The sequence below is a fragment of the Moschus berezovskii genome, chromosome 1 (assembly GCF_049115385.1).
Source record: "Moschus berezovskii isolate FMDL1 chromosome 1, NW_MosBer_1.0, whole genome shotgun sequence".
NCBI classification, from domain to species: domain Eukaryota; kingdom Metazoa; phylum Chordata; class Mammalia; order Artiodactyla; family Moschidae; genus Moschus; species Moschus berezovskii.
In genome coordinates this window covers 91,805,607-91,824,360 of record NC_142460.1, presented here as the reverse complement: position 1 = coordinate 91,824,360, position 18,754 = coordinate 91,805,607, and the positions used below count along the sequence as shown (strand labels likewise).

Sequence of the window (18,754 nt, the reverse complement as noted above, 5' to 3'; positions counted from 1 at the left end):
AAACATTATTCTCAAAGGTGAAAAACTAAAAGCAGTCCCCCTAAGATCAGGAACAAGACAAGGGTGTCCACTTTTGCCACTGTTACTTAACATAGTTCTGGAAGTGCTAGCTACAAGCAATCAGAGAAGAAGAAGAAAAAAGAGAATCCAGATTGGAAAAGAAGAAGTAAAGCTCTCACTGTTTGCAGATGACATGATACTCTATATAGAAAACCCTAAAGATAGTATCAGAAAATTACTAGAGCTAATCAGTGAATTTAGAAAAGCTGCAGGATACAAAATCAATACACAGAAATCACTTGCAATTCTATATACTAACAATGAAAAATCAGAAAGAGAAATTAAGGAATCAATCCCATTCACCATTGTGACAAAAAGAAGCAAATATCTAGGAATAAACCTACCTAAGGAGACAAAAGAACTGTACAGAGAATATTATGACACCTATGAAAGAAATAAAAAATGACATAAACAGATGGAGAGATATTCCATGTTCCTGGGTAGGGAGAATCAATATTGTAAAAATGACTATACTGCCAAATGCAATTTATAGATTCAATGCAATCCCGATCAAATTACCAATGGCATTTTTCACATAACTAGAACAAAAAATTTCACAATTCATATGGAAACACAAAAGAACCTGAGTAACCAAAGCAGTCTTGAGAAAGAAGAATGGAGCTGGAGGAATCAAGGCCTTCCTGACTTCAGATAATACTACAAAGTTACAGACAAGACAGTATCGTACTGGCACCAAAACAGAAATATAGACCAATGGAACAAGATAGAAAGCCCAGAAATAAACCCATGCACCTATGGGTACCTTATTTTTGACAAAGGAGGCAAGAATATACCATGGGGCAATAAATAAATGGTGCTGGGAAAACTGGACAGCTACTTGTAAAAGAATGAAATTAGAACACTTCCTAACACCATACACAAAGATAAACTCAAAATGGATTAAAGACCTAAATGTAAGACCAGAAACTATAAAACTATTATAGGAAAACATAGGCAGAACATTTGATGACATAAATCAAAGCAAGATCCTCTATGACCCACCTCCTAGAGTAATGGAAATAAAAACAAAAGTAAACAAGTGGGACCTGATTAAACTTAAAAGTTTTTGCACAGCAAAGGAAGCTATAAGCAAGGTGAAAAGACAACCCTCAGAATGGGAGAAAATAACAGCAAATGAAACAACTAACAAAGGATTAACTTCCAAAATATACAAGCAGCTCATACAACTCAATGCCAGAAAAACAAACAACCCAATCAAAAAGTGGGAAAAAGACCTAAACAAACATTTCTCCAAAGAAGATATACAGATGGTTAACAAACACATGAAAAGATGCTCAACATCATTCATTATTACAGAAATGTAAATCAAAGCTACAATAAGATATCACCTCACACCAGTCAGAATGGCCCTCATCAAAAAGTCTGCTGCTGCTGCTGCTGCTGCTGCTAAGTCACTTCAGTCGTGTCCGACTCTGTGTGACCCCATAGACGGAAGCCCACCAGGCTCCCCACAAACAATAAATGCTGGAGAGTGTGTGGAGAAAAGGAAATGCTCTGGCACTGTTGCTGGGAATGTAAATTAATACAGCCACTATGGAAGACAGCATGGAGATTCCTTAAATAACTAGGAATAAAACCACCATATGACCCAGCAATCCTACTCCTAGGCGTATACCCGAGGAAACCAAAATTGAAAGAGACATGTGTATCCCATTGTTCACTGCAGCACTATTTACAATAGCTAGAACATGAAAGCAAACTAGATGTCCATCGACAGATGAATGGATAAAGAAGTTGTGGTACATATACACAATGGAATTTACTCAGCCATAAAAAGGAACACATTTGAGTCAGTTCTAATGAGGTGGATGAACCTAGAACCCATATGCAGAGTGAAGTGAGTCAGAAAGAGAAAGATAAATACCGCCTTCTAACGTGATTCATGGAGTCGCGGAGAGTCAGACACGACTGAGCGACTGAACTGAACTGAACACATATATACAGAATCTAGAAAAATGGTTCTGAAGAACTTATTTACAGGGCAACAATGGAGAAACAGACATAGAGAATAGACTTATGGACATGTGGAGAGGAGAGGTGAGGGTGAGATGTATGGAAAGAGTAATATGGAAAGTTACATTACCATATGTAAAATACATAGCTGGGAATTTGCTGTGTGGCTCAGGAAACTCAAACAGGGGCTCTGTATCAACCTCAAGGGGTGGTCTGGGGAGGGAGATGGGATGGAGTTTCAAAAGGGAGGATACATATGTATACCTATGCCTGATTCATGTTGAGGTCTGACAGAAAACAGCAAAATTCTATAAAACAATTATCCTTCAATAAAAAAAGTAAATTAATTTTAAAAAAGGACTGTGATTTTAGTAAATTGGAAGAGGATCTTCTGGCTTATCAGTGTCGTATCTAAAATTTCTGCTGCTGATAACAAGCTAAGAAGAGGAGGAACAGGAAGAAGAAAAAGAAGAATCTTTTCTATTCTGAGCACCTCTTAAAACCTAGTGACATAATCTCTGTCATCACTCCTGTTTTACAGATGAGGAAAATGCATGTAGAGAGTTGAGGTAACTTGCTGCAGAGGACCTGAGAATGTGCCCCACAGACCTCCAAGTACAGGCAATGTAAGCAAATAAGGATCTAAGCTCTCGGCTCAGAATTCCTCCACTGTGTGTGCTCTGAGACCATCCTTCCCACAGACTGCTCCCAGCCAAGTTTTGAGGGTGGCCGGGATAAGGCCATCCCTTCCTAGGAGACTCTGGACTTTTCTGATGCTTGACTTTGGCTCAAGGACTCCCTGATGACCTTGCCAAATCATCCTTAGTTGCAGGGTGGTCTCATCCACCCAACCTTCCCTCTCCTTCACTTAGGGTGAGTCTAGCACTGAGTCCAAAGGCTCCCTCCCCGTTTTCTCTCACATAAGGGTTTCCCTGATAAAAATCTTTACATTAATAATCTCATCTTGGCATCTGTCTCTAAGAATATACAGACTCACACACTTGCCATAGTCACACAAGTGGTAAATGGCAGAGCAGAATTCAAACTCAGTACTGTCTGAGTGAGAATTTAACTATTTTATGTTGTTTCTGTTTGCCCTCAGAACAGAATTCTGCTTATCTCCAGCAATCCCTTTATTTAGGTTTAAAATAAAATAACAGAACAATACAATTAAAAAAAATACCTATCTTTGCTTGAGCTGCTATAATAAAAATATCATAGATTGGAATGCTTATAAACAGAGAAATTCATTTCTCATAGTTCTGGAGGCTATTAAGTCCAAGATCTGGGTGCCATCCAATTCAGTGTCTGGTGAGAACCTGCCACCTGGTTCACAACTGCCCATTTTCATTTGTATCTACATGACAGAAGAGGAAGGCAGCTCTCCTGGGTCTTGTTTATAAGGGTACTAATCCCATTGATGAGGGCTCCATCCTTAAGACCTACTCACTGATCAAAGACATCCAGCCTCCCAAAACCATCACTCTGGAGGTTAGGATTCCAAAAATTGAAGTTAGAGGAGCACAAACATTCAGTCTATAGCAACAACAATAACAACAAAAAACCCTTATCATTAAGTAGCATCTAGAGAAATCCTCGGAGAAGGCAATGGCAAGCCACTCCAGTACTCTTGCCTAGAAAATCCCATGGATGGAGGAGCCTGGTAGGCTGCAGTCCATGGGGTCGCTACAAGTCAGACATGACTGAGCGACTTCACTTTCACTTTTCACTTTCACACATTGGAGAAGGAACTGGCAACCCACTCCAGTGTTCTTGCCTGGAGAATCCCAGGGACGGGGGAGCCTGGTGGGCTGCCGTCTATGGGGTCGCACAGAGTCGGACACGACTGAAGTGACTTAGCAGCAGCAGAGAAATCCTGCTAACTAGAATCTTGAGATTGTCATTGCCAAAACAAACCATAGATTATGCACTACCCATCTGTGTAGTACATATATTGTACTATATATATTATAGATACAGATAACTGAAGCCCAGAAATTGAGCTATTGTTTCAGCAGAACTCCGAATAGAACCCAACTTTCTGACTTCTAGTTATCTCCCCTTAAAAGCAAAAACTTGATTTGCTTTAGAAATCTAAGACTTCCAGTAAGAGTTTTATAGCACTTTAAAATGCAACAAAGCAAATAAACCTAAAGTTACTCTCACCTGGCAATGATATCATAGAAATGCATTTTGCTTTCCCTCTCTTTGCCCAAAGCTTTCAGGAGCCTGGTGAAAGTGCCTTCTTCTTGCAACTCCTCCATAGTTTCTGTAATTACATCACTGAAAAATTGCCTGTAAGGAGAAACAAAAAAGATGAATCGGTAAGATATATTTCCCCACATTCAAAAAGGGCTTATAGAAATCACACAAGTTAAGACCCAGAAGGACCATCATAACTAAATTTGAATTATTCTTGGAAGGCAGAAATAATTTAGTATTAGAAAATCTGCTAATGGAAATCATCACATTAATAAGGACAGAAGGAGAAAAAAGTGAAATGATCATCACATCATTTAAAAACAACAACTCTTAGCAAAAAAGAGAAACTCCTTAACCAGAAAAAGTTTACATACTGAGTACTAACAGACCTGGAATGTACAGCATGATATTGTGTATACAACATTTAAGAACATGTAAAATAATAAACGTGAAAGTGAAAGTTAGTCACTCAGTCATGTCCGACTCTTTGTGACCCCATGGACTGTAGCCCAGCAGGCTCCTCTGTCCGTGGGATTCTCCAGGCAAGAATACTGGAGTGGGTTGCCATTTTCTTTCTCCAGGGGATCTTCCTGACCCAGGGATCGAACCCAGGTCTCCCTCATTGCAGGCAGACTCTTTACCATCTGAGCCACCTATATGTATCATTTAAATAAAATACTTACATACCTAATAAAAGTATCACAACATATACAAGAGAACAATAAACAACAAATTCAGAAGAAATATTTGGGGGAAGGGTGAGGGGACTAGAATGAGAGGCTTCAATTGTACCTGACATATTTTATTTGAAAAAAAAAAAAACTCTTAAAGCTATCATGTAAAATGTTAAGATTTGGTGGTAACATGCATCAGTTCAGTTCAGTTCAGTTGCTCAGTTGTGACCAACTCTTTGCGACCCCATGAATCACAGCATGCCAGGCCTCCCTGTCTATCACCAACTCCCGGAGTTCACTTAAACTCATTTCCATCGAGTCGGTGATGCCATCCAGCCATCTCATTCTCTGTCGTCCCCTTCTCCTCCCACCCCCAATCCTTCCCAGCATCAGAGTCTTTTCCAGTGAGTCAACTCTTCTTCACTTTTTTCTGCATTGTTGAAATATTTCATAATTTTGAAAAAGTTAAATCACTTAAAAATGTTTCTATAAAGAGCTAATACAACATATTTTAGAGATGAGTGAATCCAGACTCAGGAAGATTAAATGCCTTCCTTGCCCAAGTTCACAGAACTAGCTTGAAAAAGAGCTGCTGCTAAGTCACTTCAGTTGTGTCCGACTCTGTGCAACCCCATAGACGGCAGCCCACCAGGCTCCCCCATCCCTGGGATTCTCCAGGCAAGAACACTGGAGTGGGTTGCCAGTTCCTTCTCCAATGTGTGAAAGTGAAAAGTGAAAGTGAAGTCGCTCAGTCATGTCTGACTTGTAGCGACCCCATGGACTGCAGCCTACCAGGCTCCTCCATCCATGGGATTTTCTAGGCAAGAGTACTGGAGTGGCTTGCCATTGCCTTCTCCGGAAAAAGAGCTAGAACTATTTAATTCAGATTCTTCACTCCTAGTCCACTGAGTATTCTCTCCCAGGTAGAGAATTTTAAATACTGTTATTTAATGTTTTGATATAGAATCAGCAAGAAGTATACTTACTGTTTTACATAATTATTACCAATAGTTCACACAAAAAAATTCAATAACTATATTGAGAAAATAAATATGATGAAGTCATATCAATTGAGAAACTATGATCCCACACACTGAGAATGAAAGGACATTAACTAGCAGCTTACAAACAGGACACCATTTTTAATGATGCAAATGTGAAACCAGATTATTTCTAACAAGAGATGATACCCTTCTGGCGAGGGTCTAAAGCAAGGGTCAGCAAGTTTTTCTGTAACTGGACAAATAGTAAATGTTTTTTCCCTGTTAAAACTACTAGACTCTGCTGTTATCCCATGAAAGCAGTCATAGACAATATATAAAATGGGCGATGCTGTATTCCAGTAAAATTTATTTTCAAAAACAGAGTACAGGCTGGATTTGGCTAGTGGCCCTGTGTAATTGCTGCTGCTGCTGCTGCTGCTGCTGCTAAGTCACTTCAGTCGTGTCCGACTCTGTGTGACCCCATAGACAGAAGCCCACCAGGCTTCCCCGTCCCTGGGATTCTCCAGGCAAGAACACTGGAGTTGGTTGCCATTTCCTTCTCCAATGTGTGAAAGTGAAAAGTGAAAGTGAAGTCGCTCAGTCGTGTCCAACCCTTAGCGACCCCATGGACTACAGCCTACCAGGCTCCTCCATCCATGGGATTTTCTAGGCAATAGTACTGGAGTGGCTTGCCATTGACTTCTCCAGTGTAATTGCTATAAACCCTTATTTACCAAAAATTACTATCATAAGGTTATACTTTCTTTTAAACTTAACAGGATTATTTGTCAGCAAGCCAGATGACAATGAAAAACTGAGTAATAAGACAATGGAAATTGAGACTGCTTAAGAAATCCTCAGGATTAAAACAGTTTAAAATTAGACTACTTTCACAGTATCTATCTCTTACTAGAGAATAAAGCATCACAATAGCCACCAATCTCTGCCAAGCACTTGGCTGATACCTCCCTCCAAAGTTATCATTATTCTCATTTTTAAAAACTGTAAACAAAGGCTCAATAACTTGCCCAACCATATAGCCACCATATTAATACTTTTAATTGTACCACACTTCGCCCTAGATAGCCCTTGGCTAATTCTATTATCTGCAGTCACTTGGATATAATGACCAGTCCGTTAAGAGAAGAGAGCAGTCAGCCACCCCTGTACTCACTCTTCATCCATCTAGAAATACATTATCACATTTCCAAATGTGCTCTCCTTCCTTACCTATCAATCTGAATTTTCTTCAGTGTCTCTGTATTCATTATGGTCTGCCTTGTGGGTTTTTTGAAGATAAGATCTTGCACTTTGTTAAACTGGCCTCCTTGTCTGATTTCAGGCAACTTGGGTTCTTCTTTATGTACCAATGAACTGGATATTTTTGAGGATTTTGATGCCGGTGGAACTTTTTCTGAGCTTCTTCCTTCTAAAAGCATTTCTTTGTTATTCTTCTAAAAACAATAAATGATGTTTCACATTAAGACAGATTTTTAAAACAAAAAGAAACAATGCTATATGAAGGCCTCTTCCTACATTTTAAACCTCTTGTAATATCAGTACCAGAAAATTATCCTCTTCTTCAGCCATATCAAACTGCATGCTCTGCTGTTTTGTGTCTTCCTGCCTTTAGACAACATTCCCACTCTCTGTCATTCCCCAAACTGGTAAACTTTAAGACTATGACCAAAGACACAGTTTTCTGTGAAACATCTCTATTAGCAGACATTTACCATTCGTAATTATTTGTATAAATATCTCCATTAAATTATAAATTCCATGAGGAGAGGGACAGTGTCTTACACATCTTGGTGCACCTCAAATTCTTTTTGGAACAAGATAATAGTAAATAAATGTAGCCATCTTTATAATCCCATTGTTTAGAACAATGTCCAGGGTACAGCAAAGACTCAAATGTTCGCTGAACACATGAATCTGAAATATAGTCATCCCTTGGTAACTGCGGATTGGTCTGATCCACCACCACACCTGCACCCCAGCCCTCAAGGAGACCAAACTCCACAGATTCTGAAGTCCCTTATGTAAAATGGTATAGTATTTGTATATAACCTTTTTACATCCTCTCATATACTTTAAATCATCTCTAGATGACTTATAATACTAAAACAATGTACAAACTATGTATATAGCTGCCAACACACAGCAAATTCAAGTTATGCTTTTGGGAACTTACTGGAACTTTTTTCTGAATATTTTTGACCCATGGTTGTTTGAATCTGCAAACGTGGAACCCACAGATATGGAGGGCCCACTGTATAAAGAATTAAAAGAGAATCATACCAAAGAGTAGGAGCCGATAGTGTATTTAGTGGTGTGGTATAGATTTCGAAGTTCATGTGGGGAAAAGCCAAAAAAATTTATTTTTCAGACCCAAACTTGAATAGTAAGAGGTAAGCATTACCATCTTTCAACTGGGACAGGATACATCTTTCAATTGATGATTCCTATTTAATCTGTGGCTAAAACCTTGAGCCAATGGGAAACCATATAACATAGTGGTTATGCAGTTCATATGGGACTCTGAAACCAGACTTCCTTGTTTCAATCCTGGCCCTGTTACTAAACCACATTGACTTTAGACAACTATTTAATATATCTATGCTTCCATTTTCCCATTGATAAAATAGGGATAATAATAGTACTTGCCATCCTGCAGTTATTGACAAAAGAAAAAAAGAAAGGAAGGAAGGAGAAAAAGAAAGAAAAAGGGCATTTAGAACACTACACAGAACCATGTAAGTTCAACATTTGATATGATTACTTAAATTCTTGTGCTGATCCTATACACAGAAGAGTTTTATTTGCATAAAAACCTAGGTCTTCCTTAGCTAAACTTCAAAAAAAAAACTATCAATAAAGATGAATAAACACAACTCAACAGCATTTTTCCTTTATCAACAGCAAGCAAAGATTCAGATCTGAGGAAAACATACATATGCAAGTACAAAACAAAATGCCACCTTAAATAAGAATTAAATTTTAAAATACTCCTTTAAATTAAAATTGATATGACTGACTACAAACAGAACAGAAACCATAGAATTCCAACAATTAAATTGAAACTTACCTATGCATAAAGAAAGCTTTAAGTATGTGGATGGTTATTACTCTAGATTTTCTAATCTAGGGAGGGAATGGGAAACATAAGGCCTGCAAAGTTTGTTTTTTCTGATCACCCTAACCATCATTCCTCTACCTTTGTGCTTGGGCATCTGGAAAAGGAAGCATATATGTCTAACGGCCTGACGAACAGATTACTAGAAATAAATATGAGTTTTTAGAAAGGAACTTAAAGGAACTAGCTAAATATTCTGGTCCATTCACCTCCTTGTACGGGAGGGTGTTAGATCCTAAGGGAAAAAAATAAGAATAGTATTCCCTGCAAGGGAACTATTTCCAAAGTTCACATCAATTACTCCCACTTTTGGTAGAATTTCAGTTCAGTTCAGTTCAGTTCAGTCAATCAGTCGTGTCTGACTCTTTGCGACCCCATGAATCACAGCACGTCAGGCCTCCCTGTCCATCACCAACTCCCGGAGTTCACTCAAACTCATGTCCATTGAGTCGGTGATGCCATCCAGCCATCTCATTCTCTGTCATCCCCTTCTCCTCCTGCCCCCAATCCCTCCCAGCATCAGAGTCTTTTCCAGTGAGTCAACTCTTCGCATGAGGTGGCCAAAGTATTGGAGTTTCAGCTTTAGCATCAGTCCTTCCAATGAACACCCAGGACTGATCTCCTTTAGAATGGACTGGTTGGATCTCCATGCAGTCCAAGGGACTCTCAAGCGTCTTCTCCAACACCACAGTTCAAAAGCATCAATTCTTCGGCGATCAGCTTTCTTCACAGTCCAACTCTCACATCCATACATGACCACTGGAAAAACCATAGCCTTGACTAGATGGACCTTTGTGGGCAAAGTAATGTCTCTGCTTTTTAATGTGCTATCTAGGTCGGTCATAACTTTCCTTCCAAGGAGCAAGTGTCTTTTAATTTCCTGGCTGCAATCAGCATCTGCAGTGATTTTGGAGCCCAAAAAAATAAAGTCTGACACTGTTTCCACTGTTTCCCCATCTATTTCCCATGAAGTGATGGGACCAGATGCCATGATCTTAGTTTTCTGAATGTTGAGCTTTAAGCCAACTTTTTCACTCTCCTCTTTCATCAAGAGGCTTTTTAGTTCCTCTTCACTTTCTGCCATAAGGGTGGTGTCATCTGCATATCTGAGGTTATTGATATTTCTCCCGGCAATCTTGATTCCAGCTTGTGCTTCTTCCAGCCCAGCGTTCCTCATGATGTACTCTGCATATAAGTTAAATAAGCAGGGTGACAATATACAACCTTGACATACTCCTTTTCCTATTTGGAACCAGTCTGTTGTACCATGTCCAGTTCTAACTGTTGCTTCCTGACCTGCATACAGGTTTCTCAAGAGGCAGGTCAGGTGGTCTTGGATTCCCATCTCTTTCAGAATTTTCCACAGTTTGTGATCCACACAGTCAAAGGCTTTGGCATAGTCAATGAAGCAGAAATAGATGTTTTTCTGGAACTCTCTTGCTTTTTCCATGATCCAGCGGATGTTGGCAATTTGATCTCTGGTTCCTCTGCCTTTTCTAAAACCTGCTTGAACATCTGGAAGTTCACGGTTCACGTATTGCTGAAGCCTGGCTTGGAGAATTTTGAGCATGACTTTACTAGTGTGTGAGATGAGTGCAATTGTGCGGTAGTTTGAGCATTCTTTGGCATTGCCTTTCTTTGGGATTGGAATGAAGACTGACCCTTTCCAGTCCTGTGGCCACTGCTGAGTTTTCCAAATTTGCTGGCATATTGAGTGCAGCACTTTCACAGCATCATCTTTCAGGACTTGAAATAGCTCAATTGGAATTCCATCACCTCCACTAGCTTTGTTTACAGTGATGCTTTCTAAGGCTCACTTGACTTCACATTCCAAGATGTCTGGCTCTAGGTCAGTGACTGTGGGCAGAAATCCCTTAGAAGAAATGGAGTAGCCATCATGGTCAACAAAAGAATCCAAAATGCTGTACTTGTAATGCAGTCTCAAAAATGACAGAATGATCTCTGTTCCTTTTCAAGGCAAACCATTCAATATTACAGTAATCGAAGCCTACGCCCCAACCAGTAACGCTGAAGAAGCCGAAGTTGAACGGTTCTATGAAGACCTACAAGACCTTTTAGAACTAACACCCAAAAATGATGTCCTTTTCATTATAGGGGACTGGAATGCAAAAGTAGAAAGTCAAGAAACACCTGGAGTAACAGGTAAATTTGGCCTTGGAGCACGAAATGAAGCAGGGCAAAGGCTAATAGAGTTTTGCCAAGAGAACACACTGGTCATAGCAAACACCCTCTTCCAACAACACAAGAGAAGACTCTACACATGGACAACACCAGATGGTCAACACCAAAATCAGATTGATTATATTCTTTACAGCCGAAGATGGAGAAGTTCTATACAGTTAGCAAAAACAAGACCAGGAGCTGACTGTGGCTCAGATCATGAACTCCTTATTGCCAAATTCATACTTAAATTGAAGAAATTAAGGAAAACCACTAGACTATTCAGGTATGACCTAAATCAAATCTCTTATGATTATACAGTGGAAGTGAGAAATAGATTCAAGGACTAGATCTGATAGATAGAGTGCCTGATGAACTCTGGACAGAGGTTTGTGACATTGTACAGGAGACAGGGACCAACACCATCCCCATGGAAAAGAAATGCAAAAAAGTAAAATGGCTGTCTGAGGAGGCCTTACAAATAGCTGTGAAAAGAAGAGAGGCGAAAAGCAAAGGAGAAAAGGAAAGATATAAGCATCTGAATGCAGAGTTCCAAAGAATAGCAAGGAGAGATAAGAAAGCCTTCCTCAGTGATAAATGCAAAGCAATAGAGGAAAACAACAGAATAGGAAAAACAGATCTCTTCAAGAAAATTAGAGACACCAAGGGAACATTTCATGCAAAGATGGGCTCAATAAAGGACAAAAATGGTATGGACCTAACAGAAGCAGAAGATATTAAGAAGAGGTGGCAATAATACACAGAAGAACTGCACAAAACAAAGAACTTAGGACATTAGTATGTTTTTCATCATTCCATTCCATGATTCTTTAGCTATAAAAATGGTTGTGGAAGAGGGATAATGCTAACTAAACTTTTACCCCAGTGTTGTTACTGTAAAGCTCAACAATGTGAAGCTTTTAAAGAAAGAAAACATCCACATTAGTACTAAGGTTTTTAAATATTTATTTTATGCAGGGCAATGATACTATAAAAATTTATGAGTGAGAACAACTATAATACTATAAAATGAAAAATTATTTTAAGAGTCACATTTTTAAAAGTTATATAATATATTCTGAAAGGGGCTTTTAAGCTCTATTAATCAGAATAAGAGTACAAACCTTTACTATTTATATTTCTATAAAATCATAAGCAGGGCCTCTCTCTGTTACGTCAGAAAATTTTGTGGGTGAAGATCATAAACCAGAATAAAACTGGAGAAGTTTTGTTCTTTTATGTACTGGAATGGTGACCACTACTGAATGTTGTTTATAAATTTGTGATTTTCTTTCTCTCTTGAGTTTCTATGATGGAAAATTACCCTTTTTAAAGCCTGACAGTAAATATCATTGAGAAAATATTATCTTGTTAACTGAAGATATTTAGTGAGGTTAGTGTCTCTTCTGTACTATCTGTTAACAAACAATTAAGAATTAGACTCATTTTAAGTGCACTGAAAGGTTTAGTTCATGGGTTTCCAGATGTCTTTGCTTTTCATAAAATAAGGAAACTAATTTGTTGTAAAATTCCTGTAATACCCATTAATGTTTTAAAATCACCCTAAAACTCACAGAATATTAGTATTAGAATGGCTCATTTAGTTAAAACTCCACAATTCATAAATGAGAAAACTAAGACTGAGAAAGTGAAATGAATTGCTTATTGCACAATTCAACCATAATGATCCTGTAACTTCAAATCCACTTTCAAAACTCTAATAAAAGTTTTGTGAATCCAGTTTATACATATAGCAGTAGTAATAATAATTATAAAATTGTAAGGGGCAATTAAAGGGAAATTTAATTTTCTAGTCACAGTAAATATGGACTTCTTTTCTATTAGACATGAAAATTAATTTACCCTCTCATTTTTATAGCAAGTTGCATTTATCACAGAATCACAAATAATATATTCTGTACAAATTATATAATTTTGTTAAACTTAATAAATATGTATTTGTATTTAAAAATTGTTTATGGCTTAAGAATTTATGAAAGATTTTGCTCTCTACCAAGCTGAGTTTTTTTTTTTTTTTTTGGTATTTACTGTCATCTTTATTATTGCCTACCATACACTTTTTTTTTTTTTTAGAGGCTAATTATTTTCCAATATTATATTGGTTGGTTTTGCCATACATTGACATGAATCCACCCCGGGTGTACATGAGTTCCCCCTCCCAAACCTCCCTTCCAAGTTGAGTTTTTTGATAACTCAGTGGTGCTATGAGGGAGGAATCCATAACATCATTGAAAATGTAATGGCTAATGCAATAGTGCGGCTGGATATTCAGAAAAGCAGATGGCAACATATTGAGCGATGACAAAATCATTTTAGATGAAAATAATGTTGACAGGGTCCAGTTGAATTTCCTCCCCCTGGTGTTCAGTTAGCTTTTGTGCTGTTGTGCTTAATCACTCAGTCCGACTCTTTGCGACCCTATGGACTTTAGCCTGCCAGGCTCCTCTGTCCATGGGGATTCTCTAGGCAAGACTACTGAAGTGGGTTGCCAGCTGACAAATACCAATACAAGACAAATAAGACAACACAATTATTTATCTCCTCAGTTTATATATTGTATTTATACGGACTTAACTATAGACTTTTTAAAATAATGCCAATATATCAGGAGAAAAGGATATTTTGTGAGATGTACCTTGAGCTATGTCTATTTCATTCCATTAACTGAGAGTACATATCTCAGATAATTACTGTAGCTCTTTACCTGACTAGAAGGTGCTATTTCCCAAGTTAAATTGCATGGCATAGGTACTGAAAATGCTGGAGAAATAAAGAGAAAGCAAAAATGAAGCAATGGTGAATGTATGTACCATGCTGATGCTTTGTTTTTTTTCATACTGAACTGGCATGATATAGTTTAGAATGGACAGCTGGTCTGCGGTGTCCTCCAGAACTGCAGAGATCCTCAGCACGTCTAGAATGGAGAGTGGCTGCGTGATTTCTGGGCTGATTTCTGTGACTGCTTCTTTGGCTGCTTCTTCCTTTTCTTTTACAGCAGTATCAGGTGGTTCTCCTGTCACTGACACCATCACTTCAGAAAACCAAGCTTCTGGAGGAAGATTTGAGGCTTCCAGTTGGCCGCTAAAGAAAGAAGGAAGGAAAAATTAAGTCAGCCATCAAATGTTTAAGTGACTTAAATCCAAAAACACAGGCAGCATGTAAATGGGTTCCTGTAAAGTCCATTTTGCCATATACTCAGAATGAACAGAAGAACTTTGCAGATGATTCTGCTTAATAACCCCCAGTAACATTCTGACTTCCCCAAGAAAAGCAACTTACTGTTTATTAAAGATGTGTAGCCCCTGCTATTTGACTATGCTTAACCAATTTGAACTTAAGGTAAATAAACTTTTTTTCTACCAACATTTTAAGATGCTAACCAAAACTGTCTCATGGTTATGCTAACTGAAAGCTGAGCCCTCTCTGTACACCGGGTGCCAAATCAAATCCTGGAGACCGAGTTTGGGGTTGAGAAAAGGATAGCTAGCTTTAGTGCTTTGCCAGGAAAAGAGAAACCTAAAACTATGTTCTGTCTCAAAAAACCAAGAATCCCAACCCTAGAGAATTTGATGAGGGTCAAAGGTGGGGTCTCTAACAAGATTAGAGTGTGGGCAGAGCTTGCACTTCCTTAATCTTATTTTAGGTGGTGGGTCTTCTAATCTTGATGAGCTTCTCTTGTCCCTTTCATCTTGCCTCTGGTGATTTTTGGCTGCTTCTCCCTTGACTGGGCTTTCCTGATAGTTTAGTTGGTGAAGAATCCACCTGCAATGCGGGAGACCTGGATTCCATCCCTGGTTTGGGAAGGTCCCCTGGAGAAAGGAAAGGCTACCAACTCCAGTATTCTGGCCTGGAGAATTCCATGGACTGTACAGTCCATGGGTTGCAAAGAGTCGGACACGACTGGGCGACTTCATTTTCACTTTCCCTTGATTAGCTTCCCAGGTGGCTCTAGTTGTAAAGAATCCACCTGCCAGTGCAGGAGACATAAGAGGTACTGGTTCAATCCCTGGGTAGGGAAGATCCCCTGGAAAAGGAAATGGCACCCCACTCAAGCATTCTTGCCTGGAGAATCCCCATGGACAGAGGACCCTGGCGGGCTACAGTCCATGGGGTTGCAAAGAGTCGGACATGACTGAAGTGACTTAGCATGTACACCCTTGATTAGCAACTGTTCAAATCTGCCCTTTGGAACTCACGGAAAGTTATAATGCTGGAGTCTTGCCTACAAGAAATGGGAGACAGAAAGGCCTCCATGCCTGGGAGCCCTACAGGGCCTTGCTCTGTTTCAGTTAGCAAAACATGGAATGTAGTAGCCATTCTCAAGATGGCCCATAGGAGTCTCACCTTCTTTTACTCAAGCTCTTCTGTGGTCTTCCCCACACTGAATAGGACTAACCTAACCAAAAGGATATTGTGGCTTCCAAAGCTAGGTGATTTTGAGACATTAAAGTTTCTCTATCATTTTCTCAAATCTCTCACTCTGTGGGAATCCAGATGCCTTGTCATGAGGATACTTCAGAAGCCCTATGAAAAGTCTCACAAGAGTAAGAAACTAAGGCCTCTTGACAACAGACAGCATCAACTTGCCAACTCTGTAAACGAGCCATCTTGGAGTGGATACCCTAGCCACAGTCAAGTCTTCAGATGACTGCAGCCCTGACCAACTTCGACTTATAAGAAACCCCAAAACAGAACCATCCCACTAAGCTGCTCCTCAATTCTTGACCCATATAACCAAGCTACTCCCAAATTCCTGACCTTCAGAAACTACGTGAAATAATAAACATTTATATTTTAAGTCACTAAGTTTTGGAGTAATTTGTTACACAACTAGGGTAAATAATACACAGAAATTTAATATAAATCATTTCATATATATATATAATAAATTGGAATTTGGAACATACTCTTCCATTCTTCTTGAGTTAGTTTTAATTTCCTTGGTACATTATAATCTCACGGAAATGCAATCACCTGAAGTGGTAAAAAACATTGAGATTAGTTTAAGGGAGTGTTGAATGACATTTATCTCTATACCCTCCCACTAAGAGAAAAAGAAATACAAGAGCTGTGGCTTATCCCCTCTAGCTTTGCAGAGCTGTCTCAGAGATGGAAGAAACACTGCCATCAAATGGCACAGGTCTATTTAGTAGCCAGCTTAACTACTGGCAAATAAATGCAGCCTTCGTGTTTCTTAAAGTAAATTAATACCAATGTAGGGCTTCCCTAGTGACTCAGTAGTAAAGAATCTGACTGCAATGCAGGGTTTGATCTCTGGGTCAGAAAGATCCCCTACAGAAGGAAATGGCAATGCATTCCAGAATTCTTGCCTGAGATATCCCATGGACAGAGGAGCCTGGTAGGCTTCAGTCTACGTGGACACGACTTAGCGACTCAACAACCACCACCAATGTCCAATATGTCTTTTGTATGTTTTTAAATTATATTCTGAGTATTAACTGGTAATCTTCATATACAACAGATTTACTTTTCTGTTATTCTGATTACTGAAATATTTGATGGTTCATTCCCCTGATCTGCTAGAGTAACAGTATTTATTGCATCCAGAAAAACACCCGCCATTATACCTAGAAAAACTATTTATCCTGAAAATAAGTTTAATACTGCTATCAATATGTTACCCCTCCTCAGTAAAGGAAAGTCCTTTCTGGTTAAATAAGCTTTACAGTCTGAGAACAGACTATGGAGAATTTTGCCATATACAGAGCAAACAGTGAATAGTAAGTTTCCAGTATGATCTTGTCTACAACAAAGTGATCCTTAGGAGGGTGGTACCAGTATGTCCCATGCAACATTTTATATGCAAAACTGGAAGAATATTCCAGATGTCCAAGCTGGTTTTAGAAAAGGCAGAGGAACCAGAGATCAAATGGCCAACATCCGCTGGATCATGGAGAAAGCAAGAGAGTTCCAGAAAAACATCTATTTCTGCTTCATTGACTATGCCAAAGCCTTTGACTGTGTGGATCACAATAAACTGTGGAACATTCTGAAAGAGATGGGAATACCAGACCACCTGACCTGCCCCTTGAGAAACCTGTATGCAGGTCAGGAAGCAAGTTAGAACTGGACATGGTACAACAGACTGGTTCCAAATAGGAAAAGGAGTATGTCAATGCTGTATATTGTCACCCTGCTTATTTAACTTATATGCAGAGTACATCATGAGAAACGCTGGGCTGGAAGAAGCACAAGCTGGAATCAAGATTGCTGGGAGAAATATCAATAACCTCAGATATGCAGATGACACCACCTTTATGGGAGAAAGTGAACTAAAAAGCCTCTTGATGAAAGTGAAAGAGGAGAGTGAAAAAGTTGGCTTAAAGCTCAACATTCAGAAAACTAAGATCATGGCATCTGGTCCCATCACTTCATGGGAAATAGATGGGAAAGCAGTGGAAACAGTGGTTGACTTTATGTTTTTGGGCTCCAAAATCACTGCAGATGGTGACTGCATCCATGAAATTAAAAGACACTTGCTCCTTGGAAGGAAAGTTATGACCAACCTAGACAGCATATTAAAAAGCAGAGACATTACTTTGTTAACAAAGGTCCATCTAGTCAAAGCTATGGTTTTTCCCGTGGTCATGTATGGATGTGAGAGTTGGCCTATAAAGAAAGCTGAGCACAGAAGAATTGATGCTTTTGATCTGTGGTGCTGGAGAAGACTTGAGAGTCCCTTGGACTGCAAGGAGATCCAACCAGTCCATCCTAAAGGAGATCAGTCCTGGGTGTTCATTCGAAAGACTAATGTTGAAGTTGAAACTTCAATACTTTGGCCACCTAATGAGAAGAGCTGACTCATTTGAAAACACCTTGATGCTGGGAAAGACTGAGGGCAGGAGGAGAAGAGGATGACAGAGGATGAGATGGTTGGATGGCATCACCGACTTGACAAGGAGTCAGACACGACTGAGTGACTGCCTGAACTGAAAGAATCTTTACATAAACTGGAAAAAAAAAGATATTCCAAACTAGCTAAATTTTCCAGTACAAGGGCAGTCTTAGAAGCAAGTAATATGCTGTTAAGATTTTGTTCTTTTGCTGCATTGTTCCTTATTTTTCCATTTTTTAGGCCTGGGGCATCAGTAAGTATGCCTCACATAAGTAATATAGGCCTACACTTATGTAGAATCCAGTGCTTTCAAGTTCTGGCTGCTCATTCCTCAACACTAGAAACTCAGGAGTCATTTCTGCTTCCTCCTTCATCCTGACATCAGCATTCCCCCAATTCAAATCATCACCAGGTCCTGTGGATTTTACTTTCAATTTCTATCTCCCCCAATATCCTAATGAATCTAGCTGTTGTTTCTTGAAGTACTCTAATAGCTTCCAAATTAAGGGTGATCTTTTTGAAATGTAGGGCTCATCTTATAGAATTGAAAATTTCATTGTATTTCTTAGAACCTCTCAATGGTTTCCCATTAACTTGAGAAAAAAACTAAAATTCTTAACTTGGACCATAGGGCCTACTCCTCTGTTCCTCTCCAGATCCATCTAGC

General features: G+C 39.1%; 1 protein-coding gene across 2 annotated transcripts in view; it reads right to left on the bottom strand.

Annotated features, from left to right (window-relative positions):
* Positions 1 to 18,754, bottom strand: part of DRC9 (dynein regulatory complex subunit 9) — a 45,343-nt gene that overhangs the window by 24,976 nt on the left and 1,613 nt on the right. The window contains exons 2-5 of one of the 2 annotated variants that reach the window (XM_055399553.2): positions 16,139 to 16,205; positions 14,042 to 14,312; positions 7,124 to 7,347; positions 4,201 to 4,329 (exon numbers count right to left, since the gene is read on the bottom strand). In XM_055399553.2, the coding sequence (XP_055255528.2) occupies positions 4,201 to 4,329; positions 7,124 to 7,347; positions 14,042 to 14,312; positions 16,139 to 16,146 (632 nt within the window). In that variant the 5' untranslated portion in view covers positions 16,147 to 16,205. The remainder of the gene's footprint in view (positions 1 to 4,200; positions 4,330 to 7,123; positions 7,348 to 14,041; positions 14,313 to 16,138; positions 16,206 to 18,754) is intronic. The other variant, XM_055399711.2, reaches the window with a different exon arrangement.